We start from the raw sequence: 17,240 nt of genomic DNA, 5'->3' as shown, positions 1-17,240 counted from the left end.
GTGAGGGGGCTCGGGTGCAAAGTTTGCTCGCCCAGCGTCTGCGGAGGGAGCGGCGGTGCCCGGGCCGCCGGCCGCGGGGAAGGGGCCGCGCTCGCCCTCGGGGCTCCGCTGCGCCCGCGGGCCGCTCGCCGCGCCGACCGCCGCCGCTCTCCTCGCGCCTCCGCCGGGCCGGGCCGGCAGCCGCTGCCCCGGCGCGATGTGCGGGGGGATGGCGGCGAAGGGGCCGGGCGGGCCGCGGTGGTGGCAGAACCGGCGGGCGCGGCTGCTGTGCATGCTGGCGCTCACCTTCCTCTTCTTCGTGGTGGAGGTGGTGGTGAGCCGGGTCACGTCGTCGCTGGCCATGCTCTCTGACTCCTTCCACATGCTCTCCGATGTCATGGCCCTGGTCGTGGCACTGGTGGCCGTGCGCTTCGCCCAGCGCACCCGTGCCACCAAGAAGAACACCTTCGGGTGGGTCCGGGCCGAGGTGATGGGCGCCCTCGTCAACGCCGTCTTCCTCACCGCCCTCTGCTTCACCATCCTGCTGGAGGCCATCGAGCGCTTCACCGAGCCCCATGAGATCCAGCAGCCGCTGGTGGTCATCGGCGTGGGGGTGGCGGGGCTCGTCATCAACCTGCTGGGGCTCTGCCTCTTCAACCACCACGGCGTCGGGGGCCACGGCCATTCCCACGGCCACGGGCACTCGCACAGCGGCAGGCAGCACCCCCGCGGTGGCTCCAAGCCCGAGCAGCCGCCCGGGGACGGGGAGGCTGCGCTGCACCGGGAGGAGACCAGCACCTTGGTGGAGAACTGCAGCAGCTCCAACGGAGTCAGCCAGGAGAAGCTAGGTAAGCCCTGCTGCGCCTCTGTCCTGTCCCAGCGTAGAAGTGCCAGGGAAGCGGGAGAGGTCCCTTCCCTGAGTGGGGCGGTGGGCATCTCGGCCCTGCCTGGCGCAGGCATCATGGGGACCGCCTGGCCTTTCTCCCAGGGAAGAGGCCAGAAACTTTCTCAAGGTGCTCACAGGCACATGGCTGTTGTGCCTCTTCCTCACACCTTTCCTTCAAGTGCTAAAAGGAGTGCCCGAAGTTGCGTGTTTGTTTTACAGATGGGCTAGAGTGTGCAAGAGTCTTAGGGTAAAGCAGTTTGCCTTGGAAAAAGCTGGTGCTGGTAGAGAAGGCACATGACGAGTGTTTTTTGGCTAGTGACACAAGCTGTCACAAGACATTGCCCTAGTGCCGTCTGAACTGGCTGCACATCGAACGGAGCACGGCTCGACATCTTGGCCCTGGCAGCCAGATCACTACGTTGGGTCAGTTATGAGCTACCTGAGAAGCTAATCTCAATCTCAGTGTAACATACAGAACTCTGTTACATCACAGTAGCATTGAACTTCTTTGTGACATGATGTTAATAGGAAGAAGTCTTGGAAATTACCAGTTGGAACTGTGGAAGTCGTGCAGTAGGCACTGAATGTGGAGCTCGCTGGTGTCAGAGTACATGCGTGGTTTCTTTTAGTTAGTTTTCTTTAGCATTCTAAAGCACGCACCTTCCCACTCACTTGCACATAGAGATAAATTTAAAATCTTCCCTCCCCAATTGTGACCAAACTGTCTGTTTTGTGGGAGGGAGTTTCTTCGGTTATTTTTTCAATGGATCCAGAAGCCTCAGTAGTTTATTTTGAAGTCACTTGGTTGAAGTCAAGTACTGAGTGTTAGCAGAGTGAAAGGTGCGTTAATTGCCGCTTCTCTAATTGTATGGCATCCCTGTTACTAGGGGGAAGGGGTTCCAGTCTTCACAGCCTATGTCTTCCCTTAATTTTCAGGGCAACATCAGGAGACCACTGTTTTAGCTTAAATTGTGCATTAATTGAGCCGAGTGGACTTTGCTTACAGTTGCAGTTTCTCCGTGGTCAGAGGTTCCAATAAACATTTGAGAAACTTTGCAGTTTCTCTCTTCTTTAGTGTTTTGACTCCATGTTGGTTTTGAAAAGACAGGTTTTGCAAGAGGATAGGAAGGTTCTGAATATAGTACAGCATTTTCTTGACCACATAATAAGCTCTTAATGTTGGTTTAGTTCCAACAAGCGTATCCTAATAATTAGTTTGGAACAATATAAAATTCCCTTAACTTTTGATCTGATAGATATCTTGCATTGTGAATTGTTCTTGCATGGTGAAACATGGGGAAGAGTTGTGCTTTTTAGTCAAGTTTGGGACTAGTTCTAGACTAAAAGATTGACTTATAGCATGGGTTAAAATTTGTACTGTTCTGAGCTAACTTGCCTGGAATTTCTCATGGATGTCCTTCTGGCAGTAACAAATAATTTGTTGTGGGTGTTTAGCTGGTAATAGGGCATAATTTTGGTCACAGTGAAACTTTGAAATAAGTTTGTATTTCCTTCTGTGCTCTGTCATGGTTATGTAGTGGATGGAGTTACTAATAGTTTACCCATGGAAATGTTATGGGTGAAGGTGCCTGGAGATGTGTGAGAAGCTGTAAGATGTGTAGGTGAAGACTAGGGATATGACCAAGAGTGGTACTATGCCTTCACTGGAAATTACAAAGAGGGGTAGACCCCGATTTCCTAAGGTGGAGGTGGAAAGTTAGTAATAGCCTTAGGGACTAGGCCTACACAGATATCATTGTGCATGTAATCAGTTTATAGTTAGATTTAAATGAGTATATTTCAAAGGGACACGTTTTTACCATTTGCCATTTAAAAAATCTGAAGAGCTTTCTGGAATTGTTTCCTGTTATCCGCCCTTACAGATAGGTCTACTAACTTCCAATCTCCTTTGCTCCAAGCACTTGGTATGCAGCAGAGCGTTCCTCTTCCTTTGCTTTCGTCATGGACCTGAGGTCTGAACTCTGTAACCTGAGATATTTCCCTCTAATTCATCAATTTCTTTGAAAAGTTACAGGTCCCATATTCCATAACTCCTAGAGGTTGTGTGGAAAATGTAGCTGGAGCTTTAGGACAGAAGTGTGATGCGTGAGATAATGAGCCTGGGGCTTGGAACTCACCCGCTCAGCTGCTTTTGCAGGAGCCCACCCCTCCTTCAGAGAGGAAAGAACTTGTGGATACTTTATGACCACAGAATCACAGTCTTGAGAGCAGAGCAGCAGAAGCTGCAGGTCTTACATGTTAATGTTTACAAAGCTTTGAACTGAATAACCAAGGAAGCAGTAAGAGCTCCTTGTTTGTTGGGCCAGTGGCTGTTAGATTTCTTTAACACTGGGAGTTTTCTGTCCAAAGAAGAACTTCTGAAGAGAAGTATGAAGTTCATCATGTAAAATACTGGCAATTTTGAACATTGGAAGATGTTTTTCTTTCAGAAAACATTGGTCTTTGTAATGATACATGCATTTATTTCTGTATAGCTAGTTAGGTGTGATGGGGTGAGTGGTAATAACACAGACAGTTTTGACAAAGGAGGGCACTAAAATGTTCGTTTGTGCATTGCACAGTCCGTGACACGTGGCTTTGGGCATTAACAGCTATATGTCACTCAACAGCTCTGTCACATAAAAAATATATCTTTAGTGTTTGGTTTTTTTATTATTCTGAAGTGTAAATAACACTAGTTCATAGCCTTTAATAGTTGCAGTGATAACTTGCACTGTCCTGTAGTCAATATGGCTGGTAAATTCTGCATTTTAGACCCAAAGGCTCAGCTTCCTGTATCTTACAGTTCTGCTGGCTCCGTGCACCATCTCAGAAAAACTTCCTTTTCCTTGAACTCAGAAGTCTTTTGGAAACGAACTACTAAACCTGAAAAGAAGTTACTATAAAGCAGTATCTATACAGCTTTTGAGCTTCTGGGCTCATAAATTTTAATATAATGTAGCAATGCAGTCCTATGGTTTAAGAGAGATTTTAGCAATGTGATTAGCGTTCTGGCTTTTTGGAAGAGGCAACAAATGTAAGTTACTTAGCTACCTAACCAGCTTTTTTTATATCTGCTCTGTAATTCTGCATTTTGTTTCAGAAATGAACAGTGAGTAGTCAAATGGTTAAAAAGCTAGAAAATGTGAAAGCAGTTTTTCAGTGGAATAAATTAAAATGCAGTCATCTTCGTACTTGGCCACTCTATATCTTTAAGCTCCATGTAGAAACAATTGCCTTCTAGACAATTTAGATCACTTACTGGGAGAGCTGAGTATCTCTCAGCCAGAAAAAAACATTGCTAAGTGTCACGGGTAGAGTTGCTTGCTTTTCAGTTTCATGGTCAATGTGGCAAGTTTAATATTGGTTATTATTTTATATGGAATTAATGTGTAGTACTATAGCATATGCCTAATTGTTCTACTGTTTCCTTGTCAGGTGATATGAAAGACGACATGACTGACCTACAAGTGAACGGGAATGCTGGTCATTATCCTCTGGATGTAGAGGAGGTTGAAGAAGACTCTAGTGCACAGCTTAACATGCGTGGAGTTTTTCTGCATGTTTTTGGAGATGCCTTAGGTTCAGTAATTGTGGTAGTGAATGCCTTGCTCTTTTACGGGTTGTGGAATCCATGCCCCAAAGATGGGCCCTGCTTTAATCCATGTGTCAATAATCATTGCATGGAAAATGCTACTTTATCCCAAATACTTGGCAGAGCAAACAAGTCTGAGCAAGAGCACATTACGGTGGCTGGTCCATGCTGGTTGCTATATTTAGATCCCATCCTTTGTTTGATGATGGTTTGTATACTCCTTTACACAACTTATCCGTTACTTAGAGAGTCAGCCCTTATACTTCTACAAACTGTTCCCAAACAAATAGATGTTCATTCTTTGAACTCAAAATTACGTACCCTTGAAGGAGTTGAAGCAGTTCATGAATTACACATTTGGCAGCTAGCAGGCAGTAGGATCATTGGCACTGCTCACATCAAGTGTCCTGACCCTTCCACATACATGATGGTGGCAAAGCGCATAAAAGAGATCTTTCATGACGAAGGGATTCATGCAACTACCATTCAGCCTGAGTTTGCCAGTGTCGGCTCTGAATCAGGGAGAGGGAAATGTGAGTTTCCTTGCAGGACTCAGTGCGCTCTGAAGCAGTGTTGCGGAACAGGAGAAGATAGTACTGCAAAGAAGACAGAAAAATCTTCGTCACTTAGTATTTCTTGTTCAGAAGTTGTCATTGAATTTCCAAAAACTAGGAGGACTAAGTCGGAGAGCATTCCTTCAGTTAAGCTAGAGGCAAACACTGATCAAAACGAGCAGTTTGAGTCATCCTTGTAACTCCCTGAATGGTGCTACCTGAGTTTTTGTGACTTTGACAACAGCTGTATTGCAAGAGGAAGAGACAGACGTTTGAGATGCAATTTTGCCGAGTAGTGTAATTGCTAAAGTCCTTGTTCTTGTCATATTGCTAAATCTAGAATGCTTGTTTTAAAGAACATAATGTCACCGTCATGATACAATGTGTTTGTGTTGACTTTGTACTGAGACAGACAGAAAGTGCACCAATGCTGTAACAACTTCAGAAATCCAGTTTCAACATTTCAGCAGAGACACTTTTTGCTGTGCTTCACATTAAAATATTTTTTTCCAGTGAAAAGGTATTTGAGGGATAAGCATGTAGGAACTCAATTTGTGTTACAGATTTCTTGGACCTACTCTTTCCTTTATTATTTGATTTGTAGATATTTTAATATATTGTTTATTTAGAAGCCCTAAGGAAACCAAAGTTCATAGAACATTTTTAAAGATATAACTACTTAAAACTGGAAACCACTTTGCAGTTTCACATATTTTTTTCTTAAACCTATATAATAATAAATGTGAAGGCTTTTCTAATGAATTTATTCTATAGTATATTTTAAAAGAGAGCACCATGTGATTGTTAGAAACTGTCCCCACTTTTTCTGGTAAGGTAGCAAGGTTATTAAAATCAACTGCTTGTGAAAATACCAGATGTGAAAGATTTTTTTTCTTTTATCGGAATGGAAGTTCAAGCTACTGTGTACTGCTCTGTGATCGAGCCATGAGACTGACCGATAAAGTAACGCATACTTTCATATTTTATGGATTTTCTGGTGTTTTTCCTTATTTCTAAGTTGTGTCTGGTCATAAGTCCTCGAAGTTTAAAGAATCCTTGACTCACAGTGCTATGAATGAAGAGCTAGAGCTTCATTTTTAACTGATGCTCAGCTTACTAAGATAAAAGAATTAGTTATGTCAATAAGTGCTCTGTCGGGGAAAGTCTGCCAAGCACCAACAGTATAATTCATGCTTCTAAGCATAGACACTAGCCTCCACAGCAAGTAATTCAGTGGTGCATTTTGCTTGTAGTTGAGTTGTGTCTGTAAGCACTTCCAGTGACTGCAGTCCTGGTGCCCACCATGTCCTCAGGAGCCTTCCACTGACTTAAGGAAGCGGGGCAGGGAGTAGGATTTCATTTGCTGTGTTTCACCCTTTGAGGTGCTTATGTATCACATAATTCCACTTACTAAGTATCTGAATCTGAGGTTTAAAATGTTAACCCAATTAATTGACAACTGGCTCTAAAGAAGCTGTTACAGTATGCTGCCAACTTACACCTTAACAAAGGAGAAACTGGTCTACGGAGTCTGTAAATTTTGCAGAGACTAGATGAGAGCTGAAGATAAAGTACACAAGAAATCTAATCTAAAACCCTGGACCTTTCAATCTATCCTGAAGTTATGTATGGGAAATAATGTCTTGTGATTTAGTTGACTGCTCCTATGCTCAAAACTGGAAAATGATGCAGATCTTCCATTGTTTGCTCTGACTTTGGACATGGTAAACACTCTGCCTCAGTTTCCCTGTCTTAAAATGGGGATAATACCTACCTCACAGGGGTGTTGTGAGGCTTAACTGTTGTGTGAAGAGCTCTGAGATCTGTTACTGGAAGGCACTGGAAGGAGTATAAGATACTAAATTACGTGGTATTTACTACTTCTACAAATGTATTGCAATACCTAGGCACAACAGAGGGAACTGAGGATAGTTTTGGCCTTATGAAATTCTTTGATGCTGTGGTTTTCAGGTTTTTAACAGTATTTAAACGTAGAATTTTTTAAAAAGAATGTTTTAGTGAAGGGAATGTAGCTTTGCTTCCGGATACAGAACACCTCGCTAGTTTGCATTTCTAATATGTCTCGTATGATAATTGCTCCTAAGTAGTTCAAAATAGTCTGCTGCTCGTCGGACCTGGATTGACCCAGGTCACAGCAGTGGTCTTACCCTACCCGACTTCTCAGCAGAGCATTGCAGTCAACTCTCGATTATCCATGGGTTGATTACCAGTGTTTTATTTTAACTGTGCAGTCTACAGGGCCAGACTAGCTCTGTATCGCATGCCAATGCATTGGCCAAATGCTGCGCACCAAAGCATTGGAAAAGTAGAGGAGCTCAGTCCAGTTTTGCACGGGCCCCCTCTTAGGGGGTTTGTTAGCTTGGGTGCAGCGCAGCACCATGCAGTTATTTTGCTTTTTGGCTGCTCAGATGCATCCACAGGGAGCTGCAGTGTGTGGATGGGTTGGTTCAGCTTTGTGCTAGCTTGGGAATGTTGGTGCTTCACAGCCATCGGCATTGCTCACCTTTTTCTGTGTTTATGCTTGTTGTATAGTCTCATAAACTAACTTAAATATGTTAATATAGTATTTATATATGTTTTTGTTTTGTCTGAATTATCTTAACTCTTTAACTCTTTCTTCTGTTACCTATATACAATCTAGAGTTGACTGTTAAATGAGATCTCGTATGAGACTACATTTGCAGAACATGCTACCACTGCTAGTATACTACAGAGTATTAACCAAGTAAATTTTGAAATGAACAAAGTGCCTTTTTTTTTATTTTTTAGATGTGTATCCTTGCTTTTTATGGTAAACTTCCACTAATTATTTTGCTCACTAGTTTAAAATTGGTCTCAGTCATTAGTATGAATTATTGAGGTCCTGCTGTATATCACTAATGCACAATAGAACTACTGCTTTTTAGTTTATTTAAAAAAAAAAAAAACAACAAACAAGCAAACCATAGTAGCACTGAGAAGCCTGACTTCTTTCCTGTTGCTCTTATAAAAAGAGAGCAACTATTGAGTCTTGACAGTTGCCATCATTGGTTAGCAGTCTCAGTAAATGCATCTGAATAGATGGAGTTGTAATCACCAATTCCATTGTAACTATTTAATCTTTTTTTTTTCTTTTTGTGTGTGTGTGTGTGTGTGTGTGTGCCAGAAGTCATATTTTTCTATTTCGGTGTCCATTGCAGGCAATGGCTAGCTTAAAAGACAAAAAAGCTCTCCCTCCCTGTTATTTTTATTATCAGGACAGGGTGCAGATGTGATGATGATGATGATGATGGGGGCAGCAGGCGGAGTTGCTTGGCCTGTACTGTGTTGCATGTGCGGCACCAGCTGGTGTTAACGGGGCCCTTTAGTCTCTTTAGCCCTTGTTAGTAAATTCCCTGAAAGCATGTAGTCAGGTCAAGGTGGGGGCTGTACAGCAGCAGGAACACAACTTTTGTGTTTGTTCTGTCTGTATGAAACCCGACTGTAGCCTGCTAACTTGTGATATAACTTGATATTTTTTTTTTTTAACCTGATCAATCTGTGGTTAAACAGACTGGATTTGTTCTGAACATCACAGTTCCGGAATACTGGGAGCATTCAAAAACACTGCGCAGTCTCTCTCTTTTTTTTTTTTTTTTTTTCCACAAAGCATGAAACTAGTGAATCTCATGTAAGTGAACACTGCAGTGGTGGGGAGCTACTTGTATTGTGTATCACATTCCTGAATTTTTAAAATAAAAAAAAAATATGGAACACTCATTTTAAGGAAAAATAAGTTTGTATTTCAGTGTCTAGATTGTTTAGGCTTCTGATTAAATGTGTCAGAGATGTACCAAACATCACCAAGTGAAATATTTTACACTTTGTACTTGTCTTATCCAGAAACATGCTATTTTAGAATCACTTCTTAGATTATATCTGCACCTGAGGTGCAGCACAGAACCAATTCAGACACTCAGTGGGCTAGCCACAGTGCTGTGAAGCTTTACTTTTTAACAGATTAAATTGCTTCTATGGAACCCCTTACGATTTTAGCCTGATTGCTTTCAACATCCACTCTAGGCTTTTGGTGATACCTGTTATTGCTGCATCATGGTATTTGGTATGGACATACACATAGTTATGGAAAAGACAAAACTAGCCCAAACTTGTGACTCCCCAAAAGTCATGGCAAGGGCTCAATCCTGTACATTTCTGTATTCATGAATAGTTTCATCGGGCTGACGAGTAGTTACTTGCATGCAAGGAATTACTTGCGGGAGTGAGTCCAGAGCTTCTGCCAGTACAGCCTAGCTTTTGAAGAATGACTGAAAGTACCTAGATTTTGTGGGTCTATTAAAATCAGGAATACCATGGTGTTTCTGAATTTGCTGCAGAAATACTATTGGGTTTTTTATAATTCCAGGATTTATTCCTTTTCCCCATTCTCCAAAAGAAAGACAAAAAGCTCAGTGTCCTAAGACTTCCTAACAAGTCTAGCTAAACTGACATGGCTGTTTGCTTCTGAAATGGGGCTCTCTGAATTTATTAAACACTGCCTAGTGGAGTTTGGGGAGGAGGGATAAAGATTCTTGCCATTCTCCTTCCCCTGCCCCCTGCTTTGACTGCACTTTCTAATCTCTTCAGCTATGGAGAGACCCGGGGGGGGGACACAGAAGGGGTGAATTTTGTAGCTAGATGTTCTGAGTTCCATGTGGAGGGAATGGGAAATACTGCTAACTATATTTAAAAGCATATAAATATGCTCTGACTATTTTAGTTTCATAGCATAGCATCAGTTACACCCTTTTTAGGTATGCATTTAAGTTCGGTTCTGTAGTAACTTCGTTGTGTTTTTCTTTCTCTGCTGGACAGAAAGAGGTGAATGCTCTGTTTGCCTGAGCTAAAGCCAGTCTTGACAATTTTCCAAACTAAATGTAGCTTTGCTGATAACAGGAGGTCTGATTATTCTTTATGACCTTTGTTTTGTGTGGTTAGCTGCCTGTGAGGTAGTGCCATGTTTTAGCAGGCTCACATTTATATTTTTGCATTCACTGTGTTATCTAAGTAGTTGAAGAGAAAAAACATGATACTGAAAAATATATTTTCATCTATATGTCTCCAAAAAAGCACATGGGATTAGTTTGGCTTCTTTTTTTCTCATGTCCTGGATCCTGTTTGTGAGCAATGTTAAAATATAACTGGCATAGCTGGTGTTCATTGATGATACTTCTTTTTGCCTTTTAACAGAAATTATTTTTACAGGTTTTTGGGGGTTTTTTTTGTATTAAGTATTAAAGTCCTGAGAAAATAAATGGAGCTCTTGAATGTCAAATATGTTTAGTTGGGATTTCGTTTTTCAGGTCATTTCCTCAGAAGAAATTTGACTAGTAGAAATGCACTTTCACCATCTCCCAGGCTCTCAGAAACAAGTATGAAGAGCACAGGTAGAAGAGGAGGTTAATAAATGGGTTATAAGTGATGGCCTCCAACTGTCTGGATTCCAGGTGTGATTAAAAGAATGGTTGCTCAGTTCTAGTATCGTGTGAAGAGTTGATTATGCAAAATGCATTTATTTCCTGGGTGGTTTTTTTTTCTAAGAAAAACAGCTTTTGAAAGGAATAAAAAAATCTTCCTGTCCTGTTAATTGGCTGTGGTTAAGTATCTAACATACGGGTCATTAAGGTAAGCTTCCTAATACGAGTCTGTACTGGTTTATTTAATGTGTTTGGAAGACAGCTACTTTAGAACAGAAGATGCTTTGGAGTTTTCCAGCTTCATTTGTTTCGGTTCAGAAACACTGCAGTTCATCAAGTTTTGTTGGGAGAAAAGTACTGACTACAGAAAAAGATAGAGCTGCCAGCAATAATACTGAGGATCGTTATTAATACCTGCCTTGAGCTGTTCATGAGCTTGCAATGATGAGTTCATTGTGGAGCCCTTCACTGGTGCAGCTTCAGCACCTGCTTTTTTTTTTTTTTTTTTTTTTTTTTGCTTCAGGAGGGAAAAGCAATTCCATATTACTAGTTCTGTATGCAGGAGGGTGTGTTTGATCATGCTGTACGCATTGCACATGAGCTTGAGTTTTGCCATTTTCCAAAGCTACTTCTACCTCATCATGAAAAGATGTGATTTAAACTTAATATGAGCTTTATGAGATGTGCAGGTGTGGGATTTTTTAATTAATAGGAGGGGAAGGGAAGCATCAGGTATGTAACTAATTTTTGCTTTTACACATACCTTTACCCATGCCATTTGTAGACCTCCTACCCCAGATGGTTGCCTGACCACCTCAAGGATCAGGTTGAGCTCCCAGAACAACTCCTCCTTGCTGCTTTTCCATCAGAGGAGCTGATGCCACAGGGGAAGGGCAGGATGGGAGCGAAGCTGTGTCTGACTCCAGGCAGGCAAGCACTTTCAGCCGGAACCTTCTCAGTTGGATTCGTGTTAGCATCCTAAACCTGGCAGGAAACCCTTGCCACCAAAACTGGGTAGCATTTATATGTATGTATTCTATGTCTTTTTTTTTTTTTTTTTTTTTCTTTTTGTGACAATCAACACAAACTTCAAAGTGGTGCTCAGGCCAAATTTAATCCCCCCTCCTGTCACCCAAGCTCCATCTCTAGTCACAGTGTTGGTAGGCATCCGCGTGTTTCCCTCACGCCAGCTAGCGCAGCTAAGAATAGCCGTAGCGATGCTGTGGAACAGGACGTGCAACCTGCTGGGTTTCCTGCATTTGTGCTTGTGTCGCTGGCCTGGGCTGAAGCCTGTCCTCCTCCATCTTCCCTGCTAGCGCTGCTGGACTCGCTAGGGGAATTTGGGATTGTATTTGTTAGGTTAGATTTGCTGTGGGTTGGCCTACGCTCGTTTCAGTTGCATAATGCAATATAGGCAGCTCCGTTCTGCAGTATAGGCAAAACCTCAGCTGGGTGGTGTGCTGGCTGCCAGTTTCTTGCTTCAGAGGACGGCTGCTGAGTACGTGGCCGCCGCAGGTGGTGGCAGGTGAGGGCTGCAGCCCTGGGCTGGGCATCACTGGCCAGCTTGATGTCACCATGTCACCCTCCCAGCCGTGGCACAGCTTGGCAGCTGTGTGCAGCGAGTGTGGCACGGTGAGTCTCGGCAGGTAACGGGGCACTGGTGCTTGCTGGCCTGGATCTTGGTGCTCATGCCCTGGTTTAGGTGTGAGCCCCGCTCCCACAGATAGATGCTGCCCCTTTGCTGTACCCTCGAGATTTTTGCATTGGGCAGCGTTGGCTGGGGACACAGCCCGTCAGTCCTGTGTTGGAGGGCGCTGGGTCTCCCTGCCCAGACAGTTGCAGACAAGCTCATTTTCCCTTGAGAAAGGGATTATGTGAGTTAAACCAAATCTGGGTGATAATTTTCACTTGTATTTTCGTGGCCGTGTGGGAAGGTTCTGACCCAAATGGATGTGGTTGATGCTGCGTGTTTCCAGCTGAGTGTAAGAAGGAGTTGGGTTGAAATACCAGGTAAAATCTAGGCTCAAGCAGTTAATCTAAATATCCACAGTGGCAGAGATCTTAGGCTTTTATGCTGTGTTGTTTTGAAGGGATTTGTTCTTCTCTCACTGCTGTTAAAAAAAAGAAAGGAAGAATTGTGTTTAATTATCACAAAAATTATTAGCCAGCCTTGGTAGCTGTTTTTCCAGTTTCTCTGAAAATCTGCCCGCATGTAGTAGATGCACAGTAGAGACACTGAGTTAGTCGGCAAGCTACCGCTAAAAAGGAGGTGTTTGGTACATATGTTTGAGCTGAGAAGTGGAATGACACTTGGCACTGTAACGCCCCACTTATCTTTTTCTGAAGGAGTAGGAAAACTCCAGAACTAAATCCTGAGTCAAGCTGCGTGGGCAGAGCTCCCGTGGCAGGAGCGCACTGACGTCATGGCCGCAGCGTGACGTCGCTAGCCATATGTGACAAGCCCATAGCATCTCCCAAGCCATCTATCTCATTCAAAACCTCAGTAACATTTGCTGAAAACTGGCATGGTTTGGGTTTTTTTTTTTTTTTTTTTTTTTGCTTAACATATCCAGAGAATTTCAGCCACAGCGCTTAAACATCTCACTGCCAGTGCAGGAGGTGAGCTGGAAGGTTTTGGCCCCCGGGGTGTGTAATTCAGATGCATTGCAACAGTGTGTCCTGCTCTGGAAAAAAATGTGCCATTGAACTCATGTTGGAATGGCATTGCCCTCGTGTGCCCTTTCTAAAAGTATCGGTGAAAATGAGGTAGTGTCAAAGTAGTGTTGCTCTACTGAAACCTGTTTGGATGCTGCAGCCTACAGCCTCTGCAGCAGCCTTTTGTCAGTAAGAGGCGGGCTGGCTCGCTGTGGGGCTCCTGCCGCAGATGCATCGCCAGACCAGCATCCGTAGTGCTCTTCGTTGCTGCCCTCTACACAGGCAGTTACCTTAGCTATTGCTGCACGTTTGGGAGTTTCACAATAATTAATGTGACGTGGAAAAAGAAGGGGGAAGGGACTGGGGTTGTGGAGATTTTTTTAAGAACGGAGAATTTGATCGGCGAGATTTTTGCCAAGGCTTCTTTCAGCTCTGGTAGGATCAAGAAGGCAGATCGCTTCTCCCACAGTGGTTGCTCTGGTTAGCAGAGAGCAAATGAAATTACAGCATTGATGGAGAAAGATGAGCAATGGAGTGTGTACAGGTTTTGCTTTTGGGCTGGTTATATTTTTTTTTTCCCCTGCAGCTGTTTTGGTGAGGGTAATGATGTTCTTTGGTCTTCCCCTATAGCTCTACAGTGCTTATTGCTGTGAGACCTACAAGTGATGTCTGTGGAAATCAAAGTTAGCGAAAGACATAGAAAAAAAAATGTTTAAACAGATCACAGCTGAAACTGAGACCTTAATCTTTCCGAGACTGAGAGGGCAGCCAGCACAACCTCAGCTGTTACGTCAGGAAAGGACAGTGCAAAGTACCAAGCTTAGCACGCTGCTATAAAAATGCTGTAGAAAATCAGGTAACAGTAGGTTTGTTTCACACCTGAGCATATGAGAAGTAGCCTATATTAAGAGACTGCAACTTGTCAAAAATAATGTCTTCGCACAGAGGCTTTGTTGCTGGCAGTGCTTAAAATCCTGATAGAGCAGTATTTCTCCAAATTACTTAAGGTAAAGTCAAATGTAGAGAATCCTTTTGCAATATGAAGTTCCCCTTTTGAAACAGTGGTTTGGAGAGAAAAAGTCATTGGTCTGGGCTGGGACAAAAATTGCTTAAGCAAGATAAACAAGGGTGGATTGCTGTCATCTTTCCCTTCCCCTTTATCTCTAAACCTTAACCTTAAATTACAAATCTGAGGTTAACACAGTGCAGTGCATCCGCAGCTACTGAAACCAGTGACATTTTAATAGTTCTTATTTATTTTGCTGATGCCGAAGGTTTGAAAGTTCCTCTAGGTAACAGCAATATTTCTATGCTTTTAAGGTTCAAATGCAAATATTTTTTAATATTACTAAGAATGTGTTTAAATTAAATAATTAATTCTCCTGATAAAATGTTTCATAATCAACGAGAAAATGATTTGCTAATTCTGTGTCCTTGTTCCTAATCTAAATAGTTCACAAAACACAGAAATAAACTTCATTTTCAAAAACCTGCCCAATTTTGGCGGGCATAGTATTTTTTAAATATCAGCGAGAAAGAGAGGAGGTTTCAGTCATAAAATTTGAGCTCACTACACAATCTTGGTAACAGGTCACTCGCCACTAACAAGTCCTTTAGCACCGTGCAGAGTTCTGAATGGCTGCAGAACATGTAAGAACAGAGACCACAGCAATAAAATAGGTGGAAAAATCTTTGCTTGAGCTTCACAAAGAAGAAACTACTTCAGTGACAGGTGAAAAGGAGTATCTGTTCCTGAGTTGCATTTTTCTAACCCTTCAAAATACTGGTTATGTGATGATGACTTTATATTAGCAATACCGCATTAGGTCGTATCCTGTGCAATGGTTTATTGAAGTATGGCAGGGAAGAGTGGAGAGCATGATGGATGCATTTCTGGACTGTATATCACTCAGCTACTCCTTGGAGTAAATGCATTCCTTCTTTTAAATAATGTGAAAGTGTGTTCGGGGTTTTACGCAGACCTGATTATCCTGGTTTTCAAACAACTTTGTTCTGACAGGTGTTTTTTGAAGGATAATTTCTTAACTAAATTGACTTCAGCGTGCCTTCCCATGGCAGTGCCTTCAGGTACCATGTGCTGGCTGGCTGAGCCACTGATGCTCTATTTTCCTGTGCTCAGTAAGAATGAAAGACTCTGAACCAAGAGGAGAATATTAAAGACCTGGAGATGTGGAAGAATGTGCTGAAGATGAGGCTAGATGAATTCTCAATACCTTCAGCCTTTGTTAAGAAAGGTAGGGGTTTTTTTCCTGTAAATATGATTAATCTAAACCGGAGCTGCTCATGTTTAGAGAAAGAAAAGCTTAAGATTCACTGAAATTTCACCCAGGCATTTTTTGGTAGGTCCATGCTGTTTACTAAGTAAATTGGACAGGATGGTAACGGTTGTTACAAAACCCCTTAGAGCATGTTTTCCATCTCCTAGCATCTGTGATAAGTAGATTACGAATATAAGAGCCTGCCCTGGTACAGTGCTGGGAACTCTGACAGAGGTGAAAAGTGCTCTCTGCTCATAGCCCACGCAGGGCTCTGACCTCTGCCATGCTTTTATCCATCAGGCATCACTAGATGGTGTTTATCAAGAAATATGGAATACTCCCTGAGACTAGAAAATGTGACCGCTTACTTTGTAGTAACCATGGTTCTCTGAGAGTTCTTATTTGTCTCCCTATGGACTTGTTTCCCCAAAAAGCTAAAATTTCAGTTTAAGGATGATGTTGGAAGTAGGGATGGGAGGTGACTTGTAAAAATCTCCTGGGCATCCAGCAGGACTACAGCCATGCTAGGGAAAGAAGCCATCCTCCTTTGGGCTGCACCCCAGGCAGACCCAGCCTGAGGGATGAAAACCCAGCAGTCCCCCCGGGGGAAGCCCAGATTGCTGCTGGTTAATCCCTGCTGGATGGCACTGGTTTGGGGCCATAGCACACAGGAGAAGCGAGGGCATCGCCGCCCTGAGCTGGGATGTGTGCGGGACAGCTAACCCGTGCTCTGAGCAACTCCCGTCACAGAACACCCAGCTAACAACAAAAGCACATACAGCGCTGTCCCTCAGCGTTTAAAACTTTCTCTCTATAGGAAAGGTCTCCAAATCAAGGCCATGTACGGCACAGGTGTAAAGGGAGCGATGGGCTGGTGGAAATGGCATCACCAGTGATACAGCACCTCTGATACTGGGCTCCCGGTCCAGTTGTTCCTGGGATTAACACTGCTGCTGAGTTTAGATCTGACAAACGAGCCGCAAAACTCAGTTTATGCAGAAATGACTGCTTAAACCTGGTTACTGCTTCTCTCCTTCTGCAGCTGGCTTTTCTAGGGGGTCCACTTTTTGCACGAGCGCTAGGCACTGCCATCCCCTCCCCAGCAGCAGGCATCCTCCAGGCGGGGATGCTGGATGCTTCCTGAGCCTGTAATGGAGGAAAACACCCACCACGAGAGAGTCTGCAGTGCTTCACTGAATAATTAATAGATACTAAAGTCTCCAGGACTTTGGAATCACATGGACTCTGACTTTTCGTGTGATACTATATAGTGTTTAGGTAAAAGGTTAAAACTATGCTTACTCTAAAATAAACCTATACCACAAAGGCAGAAAGACAGAATTAGTACTGCTTCTTTCTTTAATAAGAGCCAAGCTGAGACGGAGAAGGAGAGTTTATAAACGTTTTCTGTTCAATTTTTTTCCTTTTGCACTTCGCATGACTTCTTGTTAGAATGCTGGAAACAGACTTCTGTTAACTTTTGATTATTAAAAAACCAAAGAGCAGTCTTGGAAAGAAATTGGGGTCCAAGAACACTGCAGGGTAGTGGGAAACTTAATAAATATCCTGTTGTTATAACATCTGTCATTTTAGCATTAACAAGCTCATGACTTTAGCTGTTGTACGATCACAGCTCCACTCTGCAGATGAAGAGAAAGGCAGTTAGACCTTTCAAGTAAAAGCTTTCTGCACGGCAGGATGCTTTAACCTCTCATATCCTGAAGCTATTTAGTTAAAGCAGCCTGAAAGTGATACTGAGACAGACTCCTGTGTGGGTCAATTAGGAGGGATAGAGAAGCAGTTAGGCTTAAGGGGTTTTCTCATTTTGTTCCCTTT

At 43.1% G+C, this 17,240-nt stretch overlaps 1 protein-coding gene across 1 annotated transcript; it reads left to right on the top strand.

Moving 5' to 3' along the window:
• Nucleotides 1–8,773, top strand: SLC30A1 (solute carrier family 30 member 1). The gene is made up of 2 exons (XM_005238778.4): nt 1–827; nt 4,304–8,773. Exons 1-2 carry the CDS (start codon nt 197–199, stop codon nt 5,212–5,214), a joined length of 1,542 nt encoding a protein of 513 aa, XP_005238835.3. The 5' UTR covers nt 1–196; the 3' UTR covers nt 5,215–8,773.
• Nucleotides 8,774–17,240: the final 8,467 nt, after the last annotated feature.

The sequence above is a fragment of the Falco peregrinus genome, chromosome 11 (assembly GCF_023634155.1).
Source record: "Falco peregrinus isolate bFalPer1 chromosome 11, bFalPer1.pri, whole genome shotgun sequence".
Lineage (NCBI taxonomy): Eukaryota > Metazoa > Chordata > Aves > Falconiformes > Falconidae > Falco > Falco peregrinus.
Note: the sequence above shows the minus strand (reverse complement) of the source record. Positions and strands in the feature narration are given on the sequence as shown.